The sequence below is a fragment of the Oncorhynchus mykiss genome, chromosome 20, assembly GCF_057628025.1.
Source record: "Oncorhynchus mykiss isolate SJ-2025 chromosome 20, ASM5762802v1, whole genome shotgun sequence".
In the NCBI taxonomy this organism is placed as follows: domain Eukaryota; kingdom Metazoa; phylum Chordata; class Actinopteri; order Salmoniformes; family Salmonidae; genus Oncorhynchus; species Oncorhynchus mykiss.
This window is the reverse complement of record NC_143041.1, coordinates 10,804,519-10,822,516: the sequence shown is the minus strand read 5'-3', so window position 1 is coordinate 10,822,516 and position 17,998 is coordinate 10,804,519. Positions and strand designations below refer to the sequence as shown.

Below are 17,998 nucleotides of genomic sequence, written 5' to 3'. Positions count from 1 at the left end.
TCAAGGAGTTTTCGTTTTTTTTTGCCTTACCAATAGAAGAATAGAAAACAACAACACTGCATCTCTGCCCAGCCTGGCAAGAGTGGCCAAAACGGTGTTTAGCATCCCCAGTGGCACTGCAGGTGTGGAGAGGATATTCTCCGCTGCTGACCGGCTCTCCAGGCACCATCGCAAAAATAAGTCATTTTTCGTTTAATTTATATTTAATTCTAAGTCACAGCCTATTTGCGCAATTTTATATACTATAATGGTTTAATACATTAATACAACGAATGTGTTTAAATGCTGCGCGCTTTATGTCCTTTCAAGCCTATTGTGTCGCACTCGCAAATGCTTCGCAATGTATTTATTTGTAGGCTATAGCCTTGAAATAATTGTAATTAATATAGCCTAAATAATTTCCGTTCCATCTTAGGCTCCCTGTCTTGACCTATTTAGTATTTATGTTCTGTTTAATATGACATGTAGCCTATTTGAAATGATGCTCGCTTCTGACAGTACATTCACCTTTTCATGTTTATTCAAAACTTTTCATTCAAATCCACGTGGTTTGGTTTCAATACTTTAAAAAACAATTAGTAGATTTAGGTAGTCACAAAATAGATTCCCTGTGAGAATGGAGCGGAGCCAAAGGAAAGGACATAGAGCACCAGAACGGTGAGCGTGATTTCCAACCGCTCAACTCCACTCACATACTCTGATGGGTGTGGACCAGTGGCGATTTTAGCATGTAAATCTTGGTGGGGCAAAAGAAAATACAAGTGTGATGCATGCCAGCAAAGCCACAACACAAAAAAATACATTAATTGAACTATAAATGGTGACAAACGGTGGCCACAAAGGGTTAGGGCCTACATAAAGCTGTCCCAACAGCAGTCCCAGCATCTTACTACTGCTACACCTGGCTATCAGCAGTGCCTTGTCTGGCAGCGAAACAGTTAATTTGGCTTCATTGAAGGCCTTAAAAAAACATAGCTGATATGGCTATCTCGCTTAAACAAATGTGGTTTCTACTGACAATTGCGATGTACAAACTATGGCATAAGGGGACGACAAGTGGATCAGTGGCAATCCATTTCGATTAAGACAATGAGGAGCTAGGACTTTTGCAATGTACATGACAGAATTCAGAACATGGGCAGTTCTTGGTGTTCTCCCTGTACACCAAGTCAGAACTGAAGTATAAATAAAGGGGTCATATAAGTAGACAATGAAAGCTCTTACAATATTCTATGATTACATTTCTTCGAAAACAGGTTATAGGCTACATGTGCACCCCCAACTAAGAACAGTAGGACAAATTAAGAGGGGTAAGTATACCAAATGATTAGGGTGAGGCACATGGACTACTAACATCTTACAACACAACATACACTTCGTATTACTTTCTTAGCTCTAGTATACTTATCTCCCTGGCATATTACATAATTTATGCAGCAGCATACAATACATTTTTGGATTCATTTGAGCATGAAGGTGGCACGGCGGTCCTTCGTGGGCAAATTTTCTCCTCAAAGTCTGGCAATCTCTGGATTTATTGTGCTTTCAAAACAACTGGAGGCCGGATTTACAATTTTGACTTGGATGACCGTTCATAACGTATTTTCTAGTTGGAGCTTGTTTATTCCCGACTTCCCAGTTGTCTTGAACTCACTGAAGTCAAGTTTTCTTAGTTTTGTGTTGTTGTTTTTGAGTGCGGCACAAATCATGCTTCATTGACAACATGGCCAATGTTGAATGTTTATCATTTTAAATTAGGAAAATAGCTCCTTAATCCCAGATTTGAGACCACACAGCCACTGTCACTGAATCTTTCCAAACCACTCATTGTTGAATTTGCTATTTCCAACTTGTTGTGTAATGTTTATGTCCAATGGCCAAAGAGCACCAATCCGTTTTATCTATAATTTATATTCATTATTTCTCTTCATATGACAAGGATTAAAAAGGATTTGTAAGTAGATTGTCGACTTGATTCGTGATGATGACTGCTAGCTAAGATTTTGAAAGTAGGATGTTGACATAATCAGTCCAATCACTGCTACTGTACATTTTACGTGATTTAACATAATTTTATCTGTGGCCAATGACCTTAAGCCTTTTTGGATGGGCACTTGTAATGTAACTATGGCTGCACCCGAGAATGTTTTATATATCCCCTTGGGGGTGACGTAGTGTCCCCATGAGTGACCGAACACTGAGCCAATCACAGCGCAACGCTCTGTATTTTCTGCTGGCCTGCCCCACCACAGAAAGCAGTAAACTTGGCTGAAACACCTGCATTTTGGAGCTACCTTACTCAAGAAAACAAAAAAGAGACAATGTTTGTATGTAGCTTTATTAACTCAATGATATATATATATATATTTTTTTTTACATTGTTTGCAAACTGATATGTGACATGTATTAATGCAAAACAGGCAAGCCCCCCCCCCCCCCCCTCACACACACACACACACACACACACACACACACAAATGCTATACCCCATAATCCTCTGCAAAATCCTATTTTCTGTGCAGAGAGCAAACCGCTAGCCAATTTAATTTACCGTTTACATATCTTTAGATCAGTGACCTATTTAGGAAAGACAAACGGTGAGGCATCTAATTCGTTATTTTTTTTGCCGAGCACGTAGACTTATTTCGTAACAACGTATTTTTGTTTCTTAGGTAATACAGTAAACGCATCCGATTGGCTTTCCCTATTTTGTCGGACAACAGGAGAAACCTATCACGACTCTCTCCGTAAGTTTCTAGCAGTGATTGGCTAGATCATGGGGGAAAATCGATGAGGGGCGGGATACAAACCTTGTGGTCATAAAAACGAGGTTTACATTTTCCACATGTCCATCAGTCTCGTTTTACATGTGGATATTTTTTCTGCTGTTGAACTTGGAAGCGTTGATAAATCTTGTCAATTTCATATATCTGCGCCAGTTTTTAATTGATAGTCAGACCAGGAGATCTTTAAAAACTTTTAGAAAAGATGTCTTCAGAGATTCCGGAGATTTTCAAAGCTTTGCTAGAGGACCCCTTCACTGTTCCTACATTTGATTACAACGGTAAGAAGAAGCAAAATAATCGTTCTTTCTTTGTGAACATTGTCAATAAATTGCGCTGTGTCTGAATGATAACAAATAATGTTTCCCCAGCACTATAGTAAACCACGCGCGTACCCGTGTTCCAACCATAAAACGTATTTGATACATTTGTTGCAAGCATAAACAATGTCCTGTCTGTGAACACTCTTCGACTATAAATACAAAATGTTGGAATAATTTCTCACTGCATGTCCTATATATTGCGTAACCTCAATAAAACCCTGGTGCCATTTTGACAGCGTCTCGGTTTAGCCTAGGCAATTTGATCACAAGATTGACCTCCGATTTAATCAACATGCCAGCATCATGTGGTGTGGGGGTTGACGGTAGAAGTAGGATTACGGTTTGTCATCGTTAGAGGGCTCTATTCACTTGTTCTGTTCTGGATGTGGTTGTGTTCTCTCATTTGTGAGATTGGATTGGATGTGATTTATATAAACAGTCCAAGCAGATGTTGTCAACACTTAACCAGATTGTAAAACAAGATTAGAGTAGATATGATTTTTCAGTTAAATTCATGAGACAATTTAAACATGGACAGTTGCAAAATGCAAGTGGTGTCAGGTACTCCTAAACATACTGATCACACTCAAGATACAAATTACTCAGGGCATTCACAACACTTGAACCACTGACATCAACTCCCAATAGCCAAATACCACTGGACAGGACTTGGCACCTAAAACCTAATGATACAACCTGTCCACATAAGAGCTGTCTGGTATGCACTTGGTAAGGAAATGCTGGTAGCTTATAATATGACCTGTAAACACAGAGCTCACTAATCTTGTGATATCCTCGTCCCAAACCAATTGCTGATAATTAGACACATCCACACAAATGTTTGTAAGGCCGTGGGAGACACTGTTAAGTACACACATTGGTGCCCTTGGCTGTGTAGCGCGATCAAAGCCAAGTGCGTCATAGAGGAACCCACACACAATCTTGCCCAATGTTTGAGCTGCTGCCCAGAGGAAGGAGATAAAGGGCCCCACTGTTAAGCAAAAATATAAGCCAGGAGAGTTTCATTCCATCAGCCATCAGACTGCTGAACAGTGGGACATAGGACAGATGCATGCCCAATACAAGGTCGGAAAGTAGGTCGCAGAGGCTTTGAATAGGTGAAAATGTAAATGTGTGACTTGTGTACTAACTTTCCAGTTTTCTGTACTGCATGTGTATTTATATTGTGTCGTTTGTGTATTTGTATACTGAAGTCACAAAATTAATTTCCATGTAAATGGACAATAAAGTATATCAGATTGTATCTCTCACACGAGGGGAGTGGGACAAAGTGTAAGGTCATGCTGGCAGCGCCAGTAATTCCCTGGAGGTCCATCCCCTCGTCTTGATGGTGACAGATACAATCTTGTCTCCTGAATACCATATCACCCCTTTGGAAGGACTTTTTTATAAGGCCTTCATAGATGCTAAACAAATTATTCAGAAGCAAACATCCAGAGAGTGAAAAAGGGTGATGACACATTTGGCAAAATGCCAGATGTAAGGAGGACCTGATACAATAGCTTTTATACTGTATAGTAGGCCAATCAATAGCTTTTAAATTTGTGAAGCATCTATGTAGGCCTTGTAAAGTATTTATGGTGTCTTAAAGACAGTAGTGGATGACATCTATATTTTTCCCTCTTACTGTGGTGAGGATGCTAGACTAGCTCTCTATACAGACAGAACAGCACACTCTGTACTCTTGCAGTGATGCCCCCTAAAAAAATCTATTTTACTCCTCAGATTACAATACAAGAATGCTGTCTTTGCCTCTGCTTGATCTGTAGAAAACAAATGTTTGACAACTTGTGTATCATGTCTATCCCTATATCTAAATGTTTTGAGTAAGGAAAAAATCCAGAAAATCACATTGTAGGATTTTTAATGAATTTATTTGCAAATTATGGGGTGAGATCTCACCCAAAACTCAGATATAATTTACAAACAAAGCATGTGTTTAGTGAGTCCGCTAGATCCGAGGCAGTAGGGATGACTGTGGATGTTCTCTTGATGAGTGTGTGAATTAGACATTGTTCTTGTCCTGCTAAGAGTTCAAAATGTAACGAGTACTTTTGGTTGTCAGGAAAAACGTATGGAATAAAAATTACATTTGACTTTACTACATTCCAAAAGAAAATTGTCAAAAATATATAAATAGTAAAGTACATAAAATAAAGTAGTATTTTTACTTAAGTACTTTACACTACTATTCTCAGGTGTTTTGAACGTGGCATTACCATTTCCCACGAGCACGTGAAGCCAGCAGAAGTCTAACAGAATGGAGATGTCATTGGGGTTGCTCCCCCCTCCCAACAAATTTTCCTCTCATTTATGCAGGATTACAACGGATATATAATATTTTGTCAACCAATGGTGTCACGCCTTGCCTACGTCGCGCAAAGAATTTTAATATTCATAATGGCAGAGAAGAGCACCTATCGGGGCAGGGCTGTTTTATATTTTCTACTCTACGAGGTGCGATTTCTCTTGACCAAAAAAACGTTTTTTTTTTTTGTTGGATTATTTGGAGAATCGATCAGAATCTGAGAGGTTAACTAATGTCGAGTCGTTTGCTGCAACATAACCTTTAGCCTAATCTCGATGTCACTATCTCTGAACTGATAGGCTACTTTTTTTCACGGACAGGAGATTGGTAGGGTAGTCCAAGCTTCATTGTTGAAGTAGCCTATCTTTAAATTTAGTTGTTGCGTAATTACCGGCAAAAATGTCTGGAGAGGATCACAACCAAGAATGAAACATTCAAGGGGTCACCGGGTGCGTTTCCCGTGGTATTGAAGAAAATCATGTTAATGCCCCAACCGAATTTATTCGAGAGCGACGATGGTAAGTCTAGATGCTTCTGTGTGGGGGTTACACGCACCGTTTGTTATAGGCAACAAACTGAGAAGAGGCCGAATGCGAATACAATTTATGCAAAGTAGTAGCCTAAAATGGATAGGCTTACACAAAATCACATCCTGTCTGTTTGTTTCTATAGTGTTATGATCAACCAAGCATTCAGGTATCCTTTTATCTGAATTTGAACTCAAATTGGGTAGCTGCACTTCAGTTCTGTGGTTCTCAGACCGCATACACAGTTGACAGTAAATTCTTCTCTCCCAACTCCCTTCAACTCTCCTCCTCCTCACCACTCACTAGGAAGGTTTCCATTTACTCATCTCTATTGACAAAAGCAATGTCGCAAAAAAGAAAATGCGACACGTGTAAATGGAAATGGCAGATATAGTAGACATTTTCTAAAGATATACACTCCCCCCTTCCGTTCGATAGGGGTGGATTATTCTTCTGACTAACTTTCTTTTTTGCAACAAATTATGATGGAAACGCACCCTAGCCTGCATATTGTATGCAAATTTAATAAATGTCACAAAAAATCTATGACAAGTTAATGGAAACATGGACAGTGATTTTTCAGGTCACAAAGTCTGAGTTGGATGACCGTTCAAAACGATTTTCGTTTCTTCGAGTTACCAGTGGTCTTGAACGCATTGAAGCAGGAGATTTTTCAGTTCCGAGTTGTTTTGAAAACCGCATATATTAATAGGCTAGGTCACATATTCGTCTGGCTAGTGTCAAGGGCCCCTTTCCACCAAATAGTGATGTAGGCCTAATATTTCATCATATCTCTTCCATTGGTTGAAATATGGTGCTTGCATGATCAGATTTGTGGGTTTGGTTCTCACATGGACCACTTATATGGAATATGTCCCGAGTGTAAATGGATTAAACCATTTACTGAATGACCATGTCAAATAAACCCATTTACAATGCCTGTCTTCTCGCAACTTGTTTTATCATGCTTGCCATAACCCATAATATTATACAAGGCTCTTCTGTTTTGCTGCCACAGACAATGACAAGGATAAGCTTTTTACGGGGGACAATGTGGACCTTGGAGGAGGGAGCGGGATGGGTCCGTCGGCCGCCCTGACCCCCGCCATCTGGGATAAGACCATCCCGTACAACGGGGAGACCTTTCACCTGGAGTACATGGACCTGGAGGAGTTCCTCATTGAGAACGGCATCCCCACCTTGTCCCTGGACAATGCTCTCAAAATGGAAATTGCAGGGAAGAAGACAGAGACGCCAACTAGCACCACGACAGCCCCCGCTGCCCCAATCTCCCTGCTGCCGGTCCTGGAACTAGACCAGTGTGAGGAGGAGGTGGTCACCGTCACCCTCAACAGTGCTGATATCACAGCCAACATCGGTAGGCTACACCTGTGAAATCATTAGAGCCTTATGCACTAATGGTCTGTTAGTGTTATTACATAGAGAAGTACCCTAGTAGTTACATGGTATAATACATAAGTAATACAAAGCGTGACTCAAATGTATTTAAGATCAAAGTAAACCAAGTAAGTTGTTCTTGGTTCTGCCATAGACAGTCAGACATGTCTGAGCACCAAGGGCACACATGTCACATGTACGGAGAAACACATACTGGTTTGTTTGAATGTCATTCAAGGCTGTATGTACTGTTGTGTGTGCTGCTGTAGATGGTGGTAAAAATAGATCCTAGCTATGCTGAGTGGTCAAGACAACCGTGGTGTTTATTACGAGCTGACCAACAGATGTGGGCTGGGCTACATGAGGCCATCTTTATCGAATGTAGAAGCCTGGATTTATTTTTAAAATTCTCCAGTTCAGGATATAAACAGGTTAGAGCCAAATGTATGTTTCTACCGAACAGAATGTTCCATTTACATTGGGAGCATTTATTTACCCTTAAAACTGATTGTAGCATTTACCCATCAACCAGTTAGGTTCTGAACAAATAGTAATGACTCAAACGGACTAGAAAAAGCTCAAGCCAAGTTTATTCATCCCATTGGGTCAAACAGCTAAAAAGACAAGCTATAAAGATACAAGTACATATATTTATAACCTCATACTAGGCGGGGTCAACTCCTTACACATCTAGACAGCCAATACATGTCTGTTGCTAGGCAGGAACTTCATTGGTTCCTCTTACTGGTGTAGTCATGGCCCTGCCTGATGCTAGAACCTTTGTGGGCGTGGAAGTGTATGTGTGTGAGAGAACTGTAAAGAGGGTTGTTGTGGTTGGCCCCTCTGGACAACCTTCCAGAGGTTTCTTCTCACTTCTTCTGCTGACTTGACCTCAAGCCAAATTCCTCGCTCCTCTTTAGTTCCGCAGCTGGCTTGCCTTATCAGATATTAACTGTTGCCCTTTGCCTCCCTCAGTAACTTTCGATACACATTCCTTATTCACCCTTCATTGACACAGAATATGAACAGTTATCATACATGTAATGAAATCCATATGTTCTTATATAGTGACAGGAATAAGTATATTTCAAGTTAGAACCCAACAAACCAAAACGGTATACTTGAAACCTTAACCTAATGCTTGGTCACCTGTATCTCCCCCACAGAGGTGGTGACAGACAAGGACAGGCTGACCCCTGAAACCATCGACCCGGAGGAGATTGAGGTGAACGTGAACTTTGATCCGGACCCTACGGACCTGGTCCTGTCCAGTGTTCCTGGAGGAGAGCTGTTCAACCCACGCAAACACAAGTTCTCAGAGGAGGAACTCAAACCACAGCCCATGATCAAGAAGGCCAAGAAGGTGTATGTACCTGAGGATTCTAAGGTAAGTCAGAGACATGGAGGTCGGAAACGATGATATGGGTGTGGTAGGTAGGTGTATACGTTTTCTTTTCAAATTCCAAGAAGAGAAATAGGATGTTTTTTTTAATAGTTATTTAATTGTGGTTTACAGTACCACCAGTTAGTTCATAGAACAGTGGTCACCAACTGCGACTGGTTGATCTTCAAGGCCTTCCTAGTCGATCAACAAACATTTCTGTAGAAAAGCCAATGATGAAGGCTTGTTCCTTTTTTTTTGTGTGTGGCTGTGGCTAAATCTTGTGTCACCGTGCCTACGGCTTCCAGCAAAGTTTGATATTAGCCTACATGAGATTTCATAACTTTTAAAAAAACATGACCTGAGAGAGAATGTAAGGAGTTGCTGTTTTTATAAGTGAGTTTATGTTGAAGTTTTTATACAGCACTGTCAACACTGTTTTTATTCAACACTATTACACAACATAAAATGCGCTTCTTTGTACGACCACTCGCGCTGCAGCTGCTTTGAATTAGTAGCCAAGTGTATTGATAGCCCTGCGTTTTTATTATTAGCAGCTTGACGTGTCTATTTTAATATCGAGAAATATTTCACTTTCTCTGGTCATAGGAACATGCATGAGGCAGATGCTGATGCGGTGCGACTCGAGTTTCGCCATCAGGTGGAAGACCCTGTCCACTCTCTGGTCAGTCTCACCGGAGGAAAGGAAGGGAGAGAGGGACCAAGAGAGGCGGACTCTCTGCTGCTCTCTCCCTCCCTCCGCTGAGACTAATGCCTTGTTCAAAACAAAAGGAAACTCAGAACTTGGACATCTCCGACTTCAGTCTGTTCAAGACAAATGGGAACTCAGAAAAAAACTAGATCCATCTGGGGAAAAATATTTTTGAACGGTCATCCAACTCCGAATTCCAAGTCAGAAACTCAGGCCTCTTTCTAGCACCCCGACCTGAAGATCACTGACTTCATGATTTAATTTAGTTTTTTTTCCTCCAGAGTTCCCAGTTGTCTTGAAAGCACCATGATCATCAGATGCAGGTACAAATTATTTCAATTTATGCTCAGCTGTGCCTTGCAAGTGCTACACAAACTGATCTATTTTGTTATCAAAGCTCAAGTGTTAAAATATACTGAACAAAAATATAAATCAGTCAATTGAAATAATTAAATTAGGCCCTAATCTATGGATTGGACAGGGACACAGCCATGGATGGGTCTGGAATGGCATAGGCCCACCCACTTGGGAGCCAGGCCCACCCAATCAGAATTTGTTTTTTCCAACAAAAGGGCATTATTACAGACCAAAATAAGCTACCCGGGTGGTTGGTCTCAGACGAAGAAGCCGGATGTGGAGGTCCTGGGCTGGCGTGGTTATATGTGGTCTGCGGTTGTGAGGCCGGTTGAACGTACTGCCGAATTCTCTAAAATGACATTCGAGGTGGCTTATGGTAGAGAAATGAACATGTAATTATCGGGTTACAGCTCTGGTGGACATTCCTGCTGTCAGCATGCCAATTGCACGCACCCTCAAATTGACATCTGTGGCGTTGTGTGACAAAACTAGACATTTTAGAGTGGCCTTTTATTGTCCGCAGCACAAGGTGCACCTGTGTAATCATGTTTAATCAGCTACTTGATATGCCACACCTGTCATGTGGATGGATTAATTTGGCAAAGGAGAAATGCACCTAACGAGGATGTAAACAAATTTGTGCCCAACATTTTAGGGAAATACGCTTTTTGTGAGTATTGAACATTTCTGTTATCTTTTATTTCAGCTCATTAAACATTGGACCAACACACTACATGTTGCGTTTTATATTTTTGTTCAGTGTATATAATATGGTCTGAGAAGAACAATATTGCCAGGCATATAGCTAATGTGCTGAGAGAATGTATTCGGCCTACCTACTGCACAAACCTCATTCCTACAGAACTGTTTTTATTAGGTTCATGTAGAAAAATAAGTCATTCAACAACAACAAATTATAATCTGAGCAGTTGATCTCTGCTTGCTTTTTGACTATAGCTCAGCCTTCAACACCATAGTACCCTCCAAGCTCATCATTAAGCTTGCGGCCCTGGGTCTGAACCCCGCCCTGTGCAACTGGGTCCTGGACTTCCTGATGGGCTGCCACCCGGTGGAAAGGGTAGGTAACAGCACCTGCACTTCGCTGATCCTCAACACAGGCCCCACAAGGGTGCTTGCTCAGCACCCGCCTGTACTCCCTGTTCACCAATGACTGCGTGGCCATGCATGCCTCCACCTCAATCATCAAGTTTGCAGACGACACAACAGTAGTAGGCCTGATTACCAACAATGACGAGACAGCCTACAGGGAGGAGGTGACGGCCGTGGCGGAGTGGTGCCAGGAAAATAACCTCTACCTCAATGTCAACAAGAATGAAGGAGTTGATCGTGAACTATAAATCTAATTTTATTTGTCACATGCGCCGAATACAACAGGTGTAGGTAGACCTTACAGTGAAATGCTTACTTACAAGCCCTTAATCAACAATGCAGTTGTATTTTTTAAAAGTGTTAAAGTATTTACTAAAATAAACTGAAGTAAAAAATCAATTTAAAAAATGAAGGAGCAAGAATAAAATAACATTAGCGAGGCTATATATAGGGGGTACCGGTACAGAGTCAATGTGTGGGGGCACTGGTTAGTTGAGGTAATATGTACATGTAGGTAGAGGTAAAGTGACTATGCAAGGATATTAAACGGAGTAGCAGCAGCATAACAATGGCAGGGGGTGGGGGGTGGACAATGCAAATAGTCTGGGTAGCCATTTGATTAGCTGTTTAGGAGTCTTATGGCTTGGGGGTAGAAGCTGTTAAGAAGCCTTTTGGACCTAGACTTGGCGCTCCGGTACCACTTGCCGTACGGTATCAAGGAGAACAGACTATGACTAGAGCGGCTGAAGTCTTTGGCAATATTTTGGACCTTCTTCTGACACCACCTAATATAGAGGTCCTGGATGGCAGGAAGCCTGGACCCGGTGATGTACTGGGCCGTACACACTGCCTTCTGTCGTGCCTTGCCGAGCAGTTGCCATACCAGGCGGTGATGCAACCAGTGCTCTCGATGGTGCAGCTGTAAAACGTTTTGAGGATCTGAAGACTCATGCCAAGTCTTTTCAGTCTCCTGAGGGGGAATAGGTATTGTCATGCCCTCTTCACAACTGTCTTGGTGTGTTTGGAACATGATAGTTTGTTGGTGATGTGGACACCAAGGAACTTGAAGCTCTCAATCTGCTCCACTACAGCCCCGTCGATGAGAATGGGGGATGTGCTCGGTCCTCCTTATTCTGTTGTCTACAATCATCTCCTTTGTCTTGATCACGTTGAGGGAGAGGTTGTTATCCTGGTACCACACTGCCAGGTCTCTGACCTCCCTATAGGCTGTCTCATCGTTGCCGGTGATCGGTCTACCACTGTTCTGTTGTCGGCAAACTTAATGATGGTGTTGGAGACTGCATGGCCAAGCACGACATGAGTGAACACGGAGTACAGTAGGGGACTGAGCACGCACCCCTGAGGTGCCCACGTGTTGAGGAATTGGCGTGGAGGATGTATTGTTACCTACCTTACCACCTGGGGGTGGCCTGTCAGGAAGTCCAGGATCCAGTTGCAGAGGGAGGTATTTAGTCCCAGGGTCCTTAGCTTAGTGATGAGCTTTGAGGGCACTATGGTGTTGAACGCTGAGCTGTAGTCAGTGAATAGCATTCTCACGTATGTGTTATTTTTGTTCAGGTTTCTTGGACAATCGTGTTGTGAGCCATGACAAGCCTTTCAAAGCTGGATTTATTATAAGCGTCCGGATTAGTGCCCCGCACCTGGAAGCGGCAGCTCTACCCATTAGCACAGTGCGGATGTTGCCTGTAATCCATGGCTTTTGGTTGGGGCACGTACGGTCACTGTGGGGATGATGCCATCGATGCACTTATTGATGAAGCCAGTGACTGATGTTTTCCTCAATGCCATCGGAACAATCCTGGAACATAGTCCAGTCTGTGCTAGCTTAGCATCTGTGTCATCTGACCACTACCTTATTGAGCGAGTCACTGGTACTTCCTGCTTTGGTTTTTGCATGTAAGCAGGAGTCAGGAGAATAGAGTTTTCAGATCAGTTTCAGATTTGCCAAATGGAGGGAGTGGAAGAGCTTTGTACGTGTCTCTGTGGGTGGAGTAAAGGTGGTCCAGAGTTCTTTTTCCCTCTGGTTGCACATTTAACATGCTGGTAGAAATGAGGTAAACAGATTTAAGTTTCCCTGCGTTAAAGTCCCTGGCCACTAGGAGCGCCGCCTATGGATGAGCATTTTCCTGTTTGCTTATGGCCTTATACAGCTTGTTGAGTGCCGTCTTAGTGCCAGCTTCGGTTTGTGGTGGTAAATAGACAGCTATGAAAAATATAGATAAACTCTCTTGGTAAATAGTGTGGTCTACAGCTTATCATGAGATGCACTACCTCAGGTGAGCAAAACCATGAGAGTGGAGTTAGGTGGTGAGGTGCTGACTACCAAAACCTCTGTTAGCTACTTGGAATGTATCCTTGATGGAAGCTTGGGAGGTGTGAGCATGGCCAATAAGGTGCTAGGGAAGGTTAATGCCAGGACTAAGTTTTTGGCTAGAAAGTCCAAGCTGCTTGATAAGGACTCCATGAAAGTGCTAGCTACTGCCCTCATTCAATGCCATTTTGACTATGCTAGTACTTCCTGGTTTGGGGGCTTATTCAAACTTATGAAGGGGAAGCTCCAGATAGTCCAGAGTAAGCTGATCAGGGTAGTAATGAAGGTGAGTCCATGTATTCACATAGGCAGGAGCTGCTTTCAGGAACTAAACTGGCTGCCTGTTGAGGCTAGGGTGTCCCAGATTAGACTCGGTTTGGTTTACAGGAGTATTTATGGTCCTGCGCCCAGATATCTAAGTGATTTACTTTCCTTGTGTTAGGGATGCCCACGATCACAGCACCAGATCAGGTGTTGCTGATGTGTGCTTATATAGGTTCAGGAGTAATGCTGGGAAAGGTACTTTCTTGTATACTGGAGCCTCAGAATGGAATGAGTTGCCTCTGCCTATAAAAACAGCGTCCTCTCTGGACAGCTTTAAAAATAAAGTAAAAATATGGTGGATGTCTTCTGTACCCATATGAATAACCCCTATGATGTAACTGGAATGATGAGATAGATGTTCTTCTTCTATGTTTTTGTTTTATTATTTTACTGCCATACTGTGTTGGATCTTGTCTATCCATCTTGTCTCAAGAGGACCACAATGGAAATAAGTCCTAGACTTTGTGTTATCCTCAATGATTTTATTAATGTGCGCATGTATGGCTTTTAAGTTTTATGTGTGCTTGTTTTTTTTAAATGGTCGAATTAATAAACTAAACTAAAATCAGACTGTTAAATAGCCGTCACTAGCTGGCTTCCACCCGACTACTCAACTCTGCACCTTAGAGGCTGCTGCCCTATATACATGGAATGACTGGCCACGTTAATAATGGAACAGTAGTCACTTTCATGTTTATATACTTCTTTACTCATTTCATCTGTAAATACTGTATTCTATTCTACTGTATTTTAGTCAATGCCACTCCAACATTGCTTGTCTTAATATTTATATATTTCTTAATTCCATTGTTTTACTTTTAGATGTGTGTATTGTTGTGAATTGTCAGATATTACTGCACTGTTGGAGCTAGGAACAAGCATTTTGCTACACCCGCAATAACATCTACTAAATATGTGTATGTGACCAATAAAATTTGAATTGACTGCGAAAGTGATCTTGACTCAAATGTTGGTGACCACTGTCATAAAACATTCAGTCATTCTGAAGGTCTTTTTAAATGACCTAGCGCCAGTGAGGGGAAAACTAGCTTTTGCTTTTTAACAAAGCTTTCAATAACTTAGCAGCGACATTGGACGCTTTCAATAACACAGCAGTGACATTGAATTGAAAGCGACCTTAATGCTCTCATCATTAAGGTCGCTTTCAATAACAACCCTGTTCTCTCTCTCTCTGCTCTTTCTCTTTCCCCCTCTCCTCCTCACAAGGATGAGAAGTACTGGCAGAGGAGGAAGAAGAACAACGTGGCGGCAAAGCGTTCCCGGGACGCGCGCCGACTCAAGGAGAACCAGATCACGGTGCGGGCGGCGTTCCTGGAGCGTGAGAACACCGCGCTACGACAGGAAGTGGGCGAGCTACGGAATGACTTTTCCCGCAGCAAGAATGTTGTGGCCCGCTACGTGGCCAAATTCGGAGAGCTGTAAGGGACCAAACACAGACAACTGCCGGCCGTTGCACACAGATTGCATCAGCTATTCACCTCATTTTGGTCAGGGCACTAGTAGCAACATCCTTTGTTTGTGGTCATAAATCAATTGTGAATATCCCCTGTTGCACTGCTCACATTAGCTGCATACGAAACAATGAGAGACAGATGCAGTAAATATGAGCTCCTTAGTGAGACAGATGAGGAAAAGGAAACGTTGACATCACGTTGAGGTAGAGAAAGGCAGGCATATTATTGCAATGAATACACTACAAAATAACCAGTGAGACATGACCTTATGTGTTTTGCTGCTTTATAACACAGTACTCCCTGTATAACACAAGTTTGATGGGTAGAATTGATGAATAATGTGGTAATGAAACATTAACCTCCCCTCATCACCTCATGTTAACTCCCCGTCTTCCTTTCCTGGTAAATAATCTACTTTTTCTCTTCTCTTTCAAGTGCATTGCTGGAAGACCAGTAGACTATTATTGATTTATTTGTGGCGTGGGTGAAGTAATTTAATCAAATACAATGGATAGATGGATCAGAAGATGGAGTGTGGAAGAGAGTGAATGATGTTGCTGTGTAGATACTGTGGAATTGTATTAGTGACCGCTGCTTATTGTTTTTATTTGACTTTTTATTTTATTTAATTTAGGGGGTAGATCAGCTTTAATATTGCAAATAGATTGTAGCTTCCATCAATGTAATTGTATGCATCATTTCTAATCCCCACCCATATATTTGTTTTGTAAATATTTATTTTTATTTTCCCCTAACCCTACCACCCCTCCCCTAATTTGAGTAAACTAATGGACAACAACACTTTGGCTTTTTAAGGACACAGTGTATTTTACAATAGTTGTTTTTAGTCCCATCCTTCAGCTCCCCCCAACCCATCTCTGAAGACCATCCAGTTTTTATTTAATTTTACCATATTTTTAACTGTGCTGTTTCACAAACGTTCTGAACCTATATACATTTTACGGACACAGTATATTTTACATTGGTTATCTTGTTATTAGTCCCACCCTTCAGCTCCACTCAACTCCTTCCATCTATCTCTGAACACCATCCAGTTTCGATTTGCCAGTTTTTATTTGCCATACATGTTTCACCTGTGCTGTGATGTTTCTGAACCTTTCTATTCTCATAGTTTCTACAGATTGTAAATTAAAGATATTTTTTTTTTGCTAACATTATTATATTATTGATGGATTGATTGACTTTTCAAATCACCCAGCAGTGCTATTTGCAGAGTTAGATCCAGGTAAATGTTGCTATTCTTCAGCCATTTATTTAACTTGGTTTTAACTTGTGGGAGTGCTTCTTTCAATACACTACAATGAGAATGTGTATTCTGATCATGTTTTGTACAACATTTGCTGGTATAAAGAGATTGGGATTGGGGGGATAAGGGTGGATGACATTTTAGTAAACTGAAAAGGGCTTTTATTTTGGGGGGATTTTAGTCTAAACTAGCATGGATTGTCCATAAGCAGTTCTGGATTTCAGAACTTTGCTTCCACGTCTCCCGTTAATGTCAAAGGTTAATTAAAATACAATAACAAATGAATCCGGGGACTAATACGGCTTGGTAGTGGTTTTAAGACCATGTTAGTAAGACCTTCAATGCAAGTCTTTTCCTGTACATGTTAACACTTGCTTCAAACTGTACATAATGCTTGGTAATATTTCAGTCTCTCTGTCTTGTATATTGTCCCATGGTCTTGGATCATTGTTATTTCCAGGAAACTTCTTTCTTCAGCTTCTGTGTTTTGTGTTATAAAGAAATGCTTAAAGTTAGCTTTATTTTCTGGACACTTTTTCCTTATATTCAAATAAGTCAACAAGTTGTTTTTGTATGGAGTTATGACATTACTGTGCAATTTACACATTTTCTGCAATTGTGTTCTCAACCAAATGTAAAACTCCAACCTTTCTCCTGTTTACTACTATGGAAAGTGGTTTATCCAACTTCTCTGGGACCTTGATCATATATGGACAGTTGCCACACAATGTAAAAAGGTGACCGATTCTGTGCTGTCTACAATGAGTACAATACATTGTAGTTACCTCATGAAACTGGAAAACAGACTACATCAGAACTTATGGGGAAGTTTATGTTGCAGTTTTTGAATTCCTTTTGTCAAAATCAGGATTTTTTTTTAAACTCAATGTGGCTTACCATATACCATATACCATATCATACACAAATTCAAGCCTCCTTTCAGGGTTTCTGTCTCCTTAGTTTTTCCCCCTTTGGTCCATCATGTTTCCTTATCAAGCCTGATTGTCACTTTCCTAATTCCTGCTGATGTAACTGGAGGAAAATAAGTGATTGCAGTGCTTTCAGCTCGTTTTGGAATTTATCTGAAGAATTACCTTGAAGGTAGTCTGGATGTGTTTTACGGTAAAAAAAAATGGACGTTTTAAAATTGGTTTTGTGCGTTGTGGTGAGAACCTTGTTCAAATTGACAGCTTCATTTATTGGTTGTTTGCAAAATCTGGAGACGACCTTTGTGTGGCAGTGATTGTAATTATTCCAGTCCTTTGACTATAACTCAATAGATCAAACATGTTGGGAAGTAGATGATTGAGAACAGACAAATCAAGAATTTGATTCAGATAAGCTATGTACATCTTGATTAAACCGACCAGTGAACGATGTCAGGAAGGGAAACGGACTGGATTGGGTGCCCCCTAAACACTAGCACAATTACTTTCTTACGCTACAACCAAGAAAATGTTAACATCTGTTATTCAACTGGTGCAGGGGAAATTCTTAACTGTTTGAGAATTGTCTAGACTTAGTTTCTACATATTGTTGCATGTGGCTACTGTATGTCCTGTATATATAAATAAAGTGTGGTTGAAAACAGTGAAGGTGTTTTGGGGCTGAAGTACCTGCCTGTGTAAATATTAGACAGGACAGTTGAAACCATCCAGAGAAAGGAACACACCAGTAGCT

At 41.2% G+C, this 17,998-nt stretch overlaps 1 protein-coding gene across 4 annotated transcripts; it reads left to right on the top strand.

Annotated features, from left to right (window-relative positions):
• Nucleotides 1-2,795: 2,795 nt before the first annotated feature.
• Nucleotides 2,796-17,913, top strand: LOC149974380 (thyrotroph embryonic factor-like). 4 transcript variants are annotated; one of them, XM_090212173.1, is made up of 5 exons: nt 2,796-3,064; nt 6,981-7,340; nt 8,527-8,747; nt 14,804-15,015; nt 15,487-17,913. In XM_090212173.1, exons 1-5 carry the CDS (start codon nt 2,989-2,991, stop codon nt 15,506-15,508), a joined length of 891 nt encoding a protein of 296 aa, XP_090068299.1. In that variant the 5' UTR covers nt 2,796-2,988; the 3' UTR covers nt 15,509-17,913. The 4 variants fall into 4 exon arrangements, with proteins under 4 accessions (XP_090068299.1, XP_090068301.1, XP_090068300.1 ...); XM_090212174.1 differs by lacking the exon at nt 2,796-3,064 and adding an exon at nt 3,397-5,953; XM_090212175.1 differs by lacking the exons at nt 14,804-15,015; nt 15,487-17,913 and adding an exon at nt 9,351-10,541.
• Nucleotides 17,914-17,998: the final 85 nt, after the last annotated feature.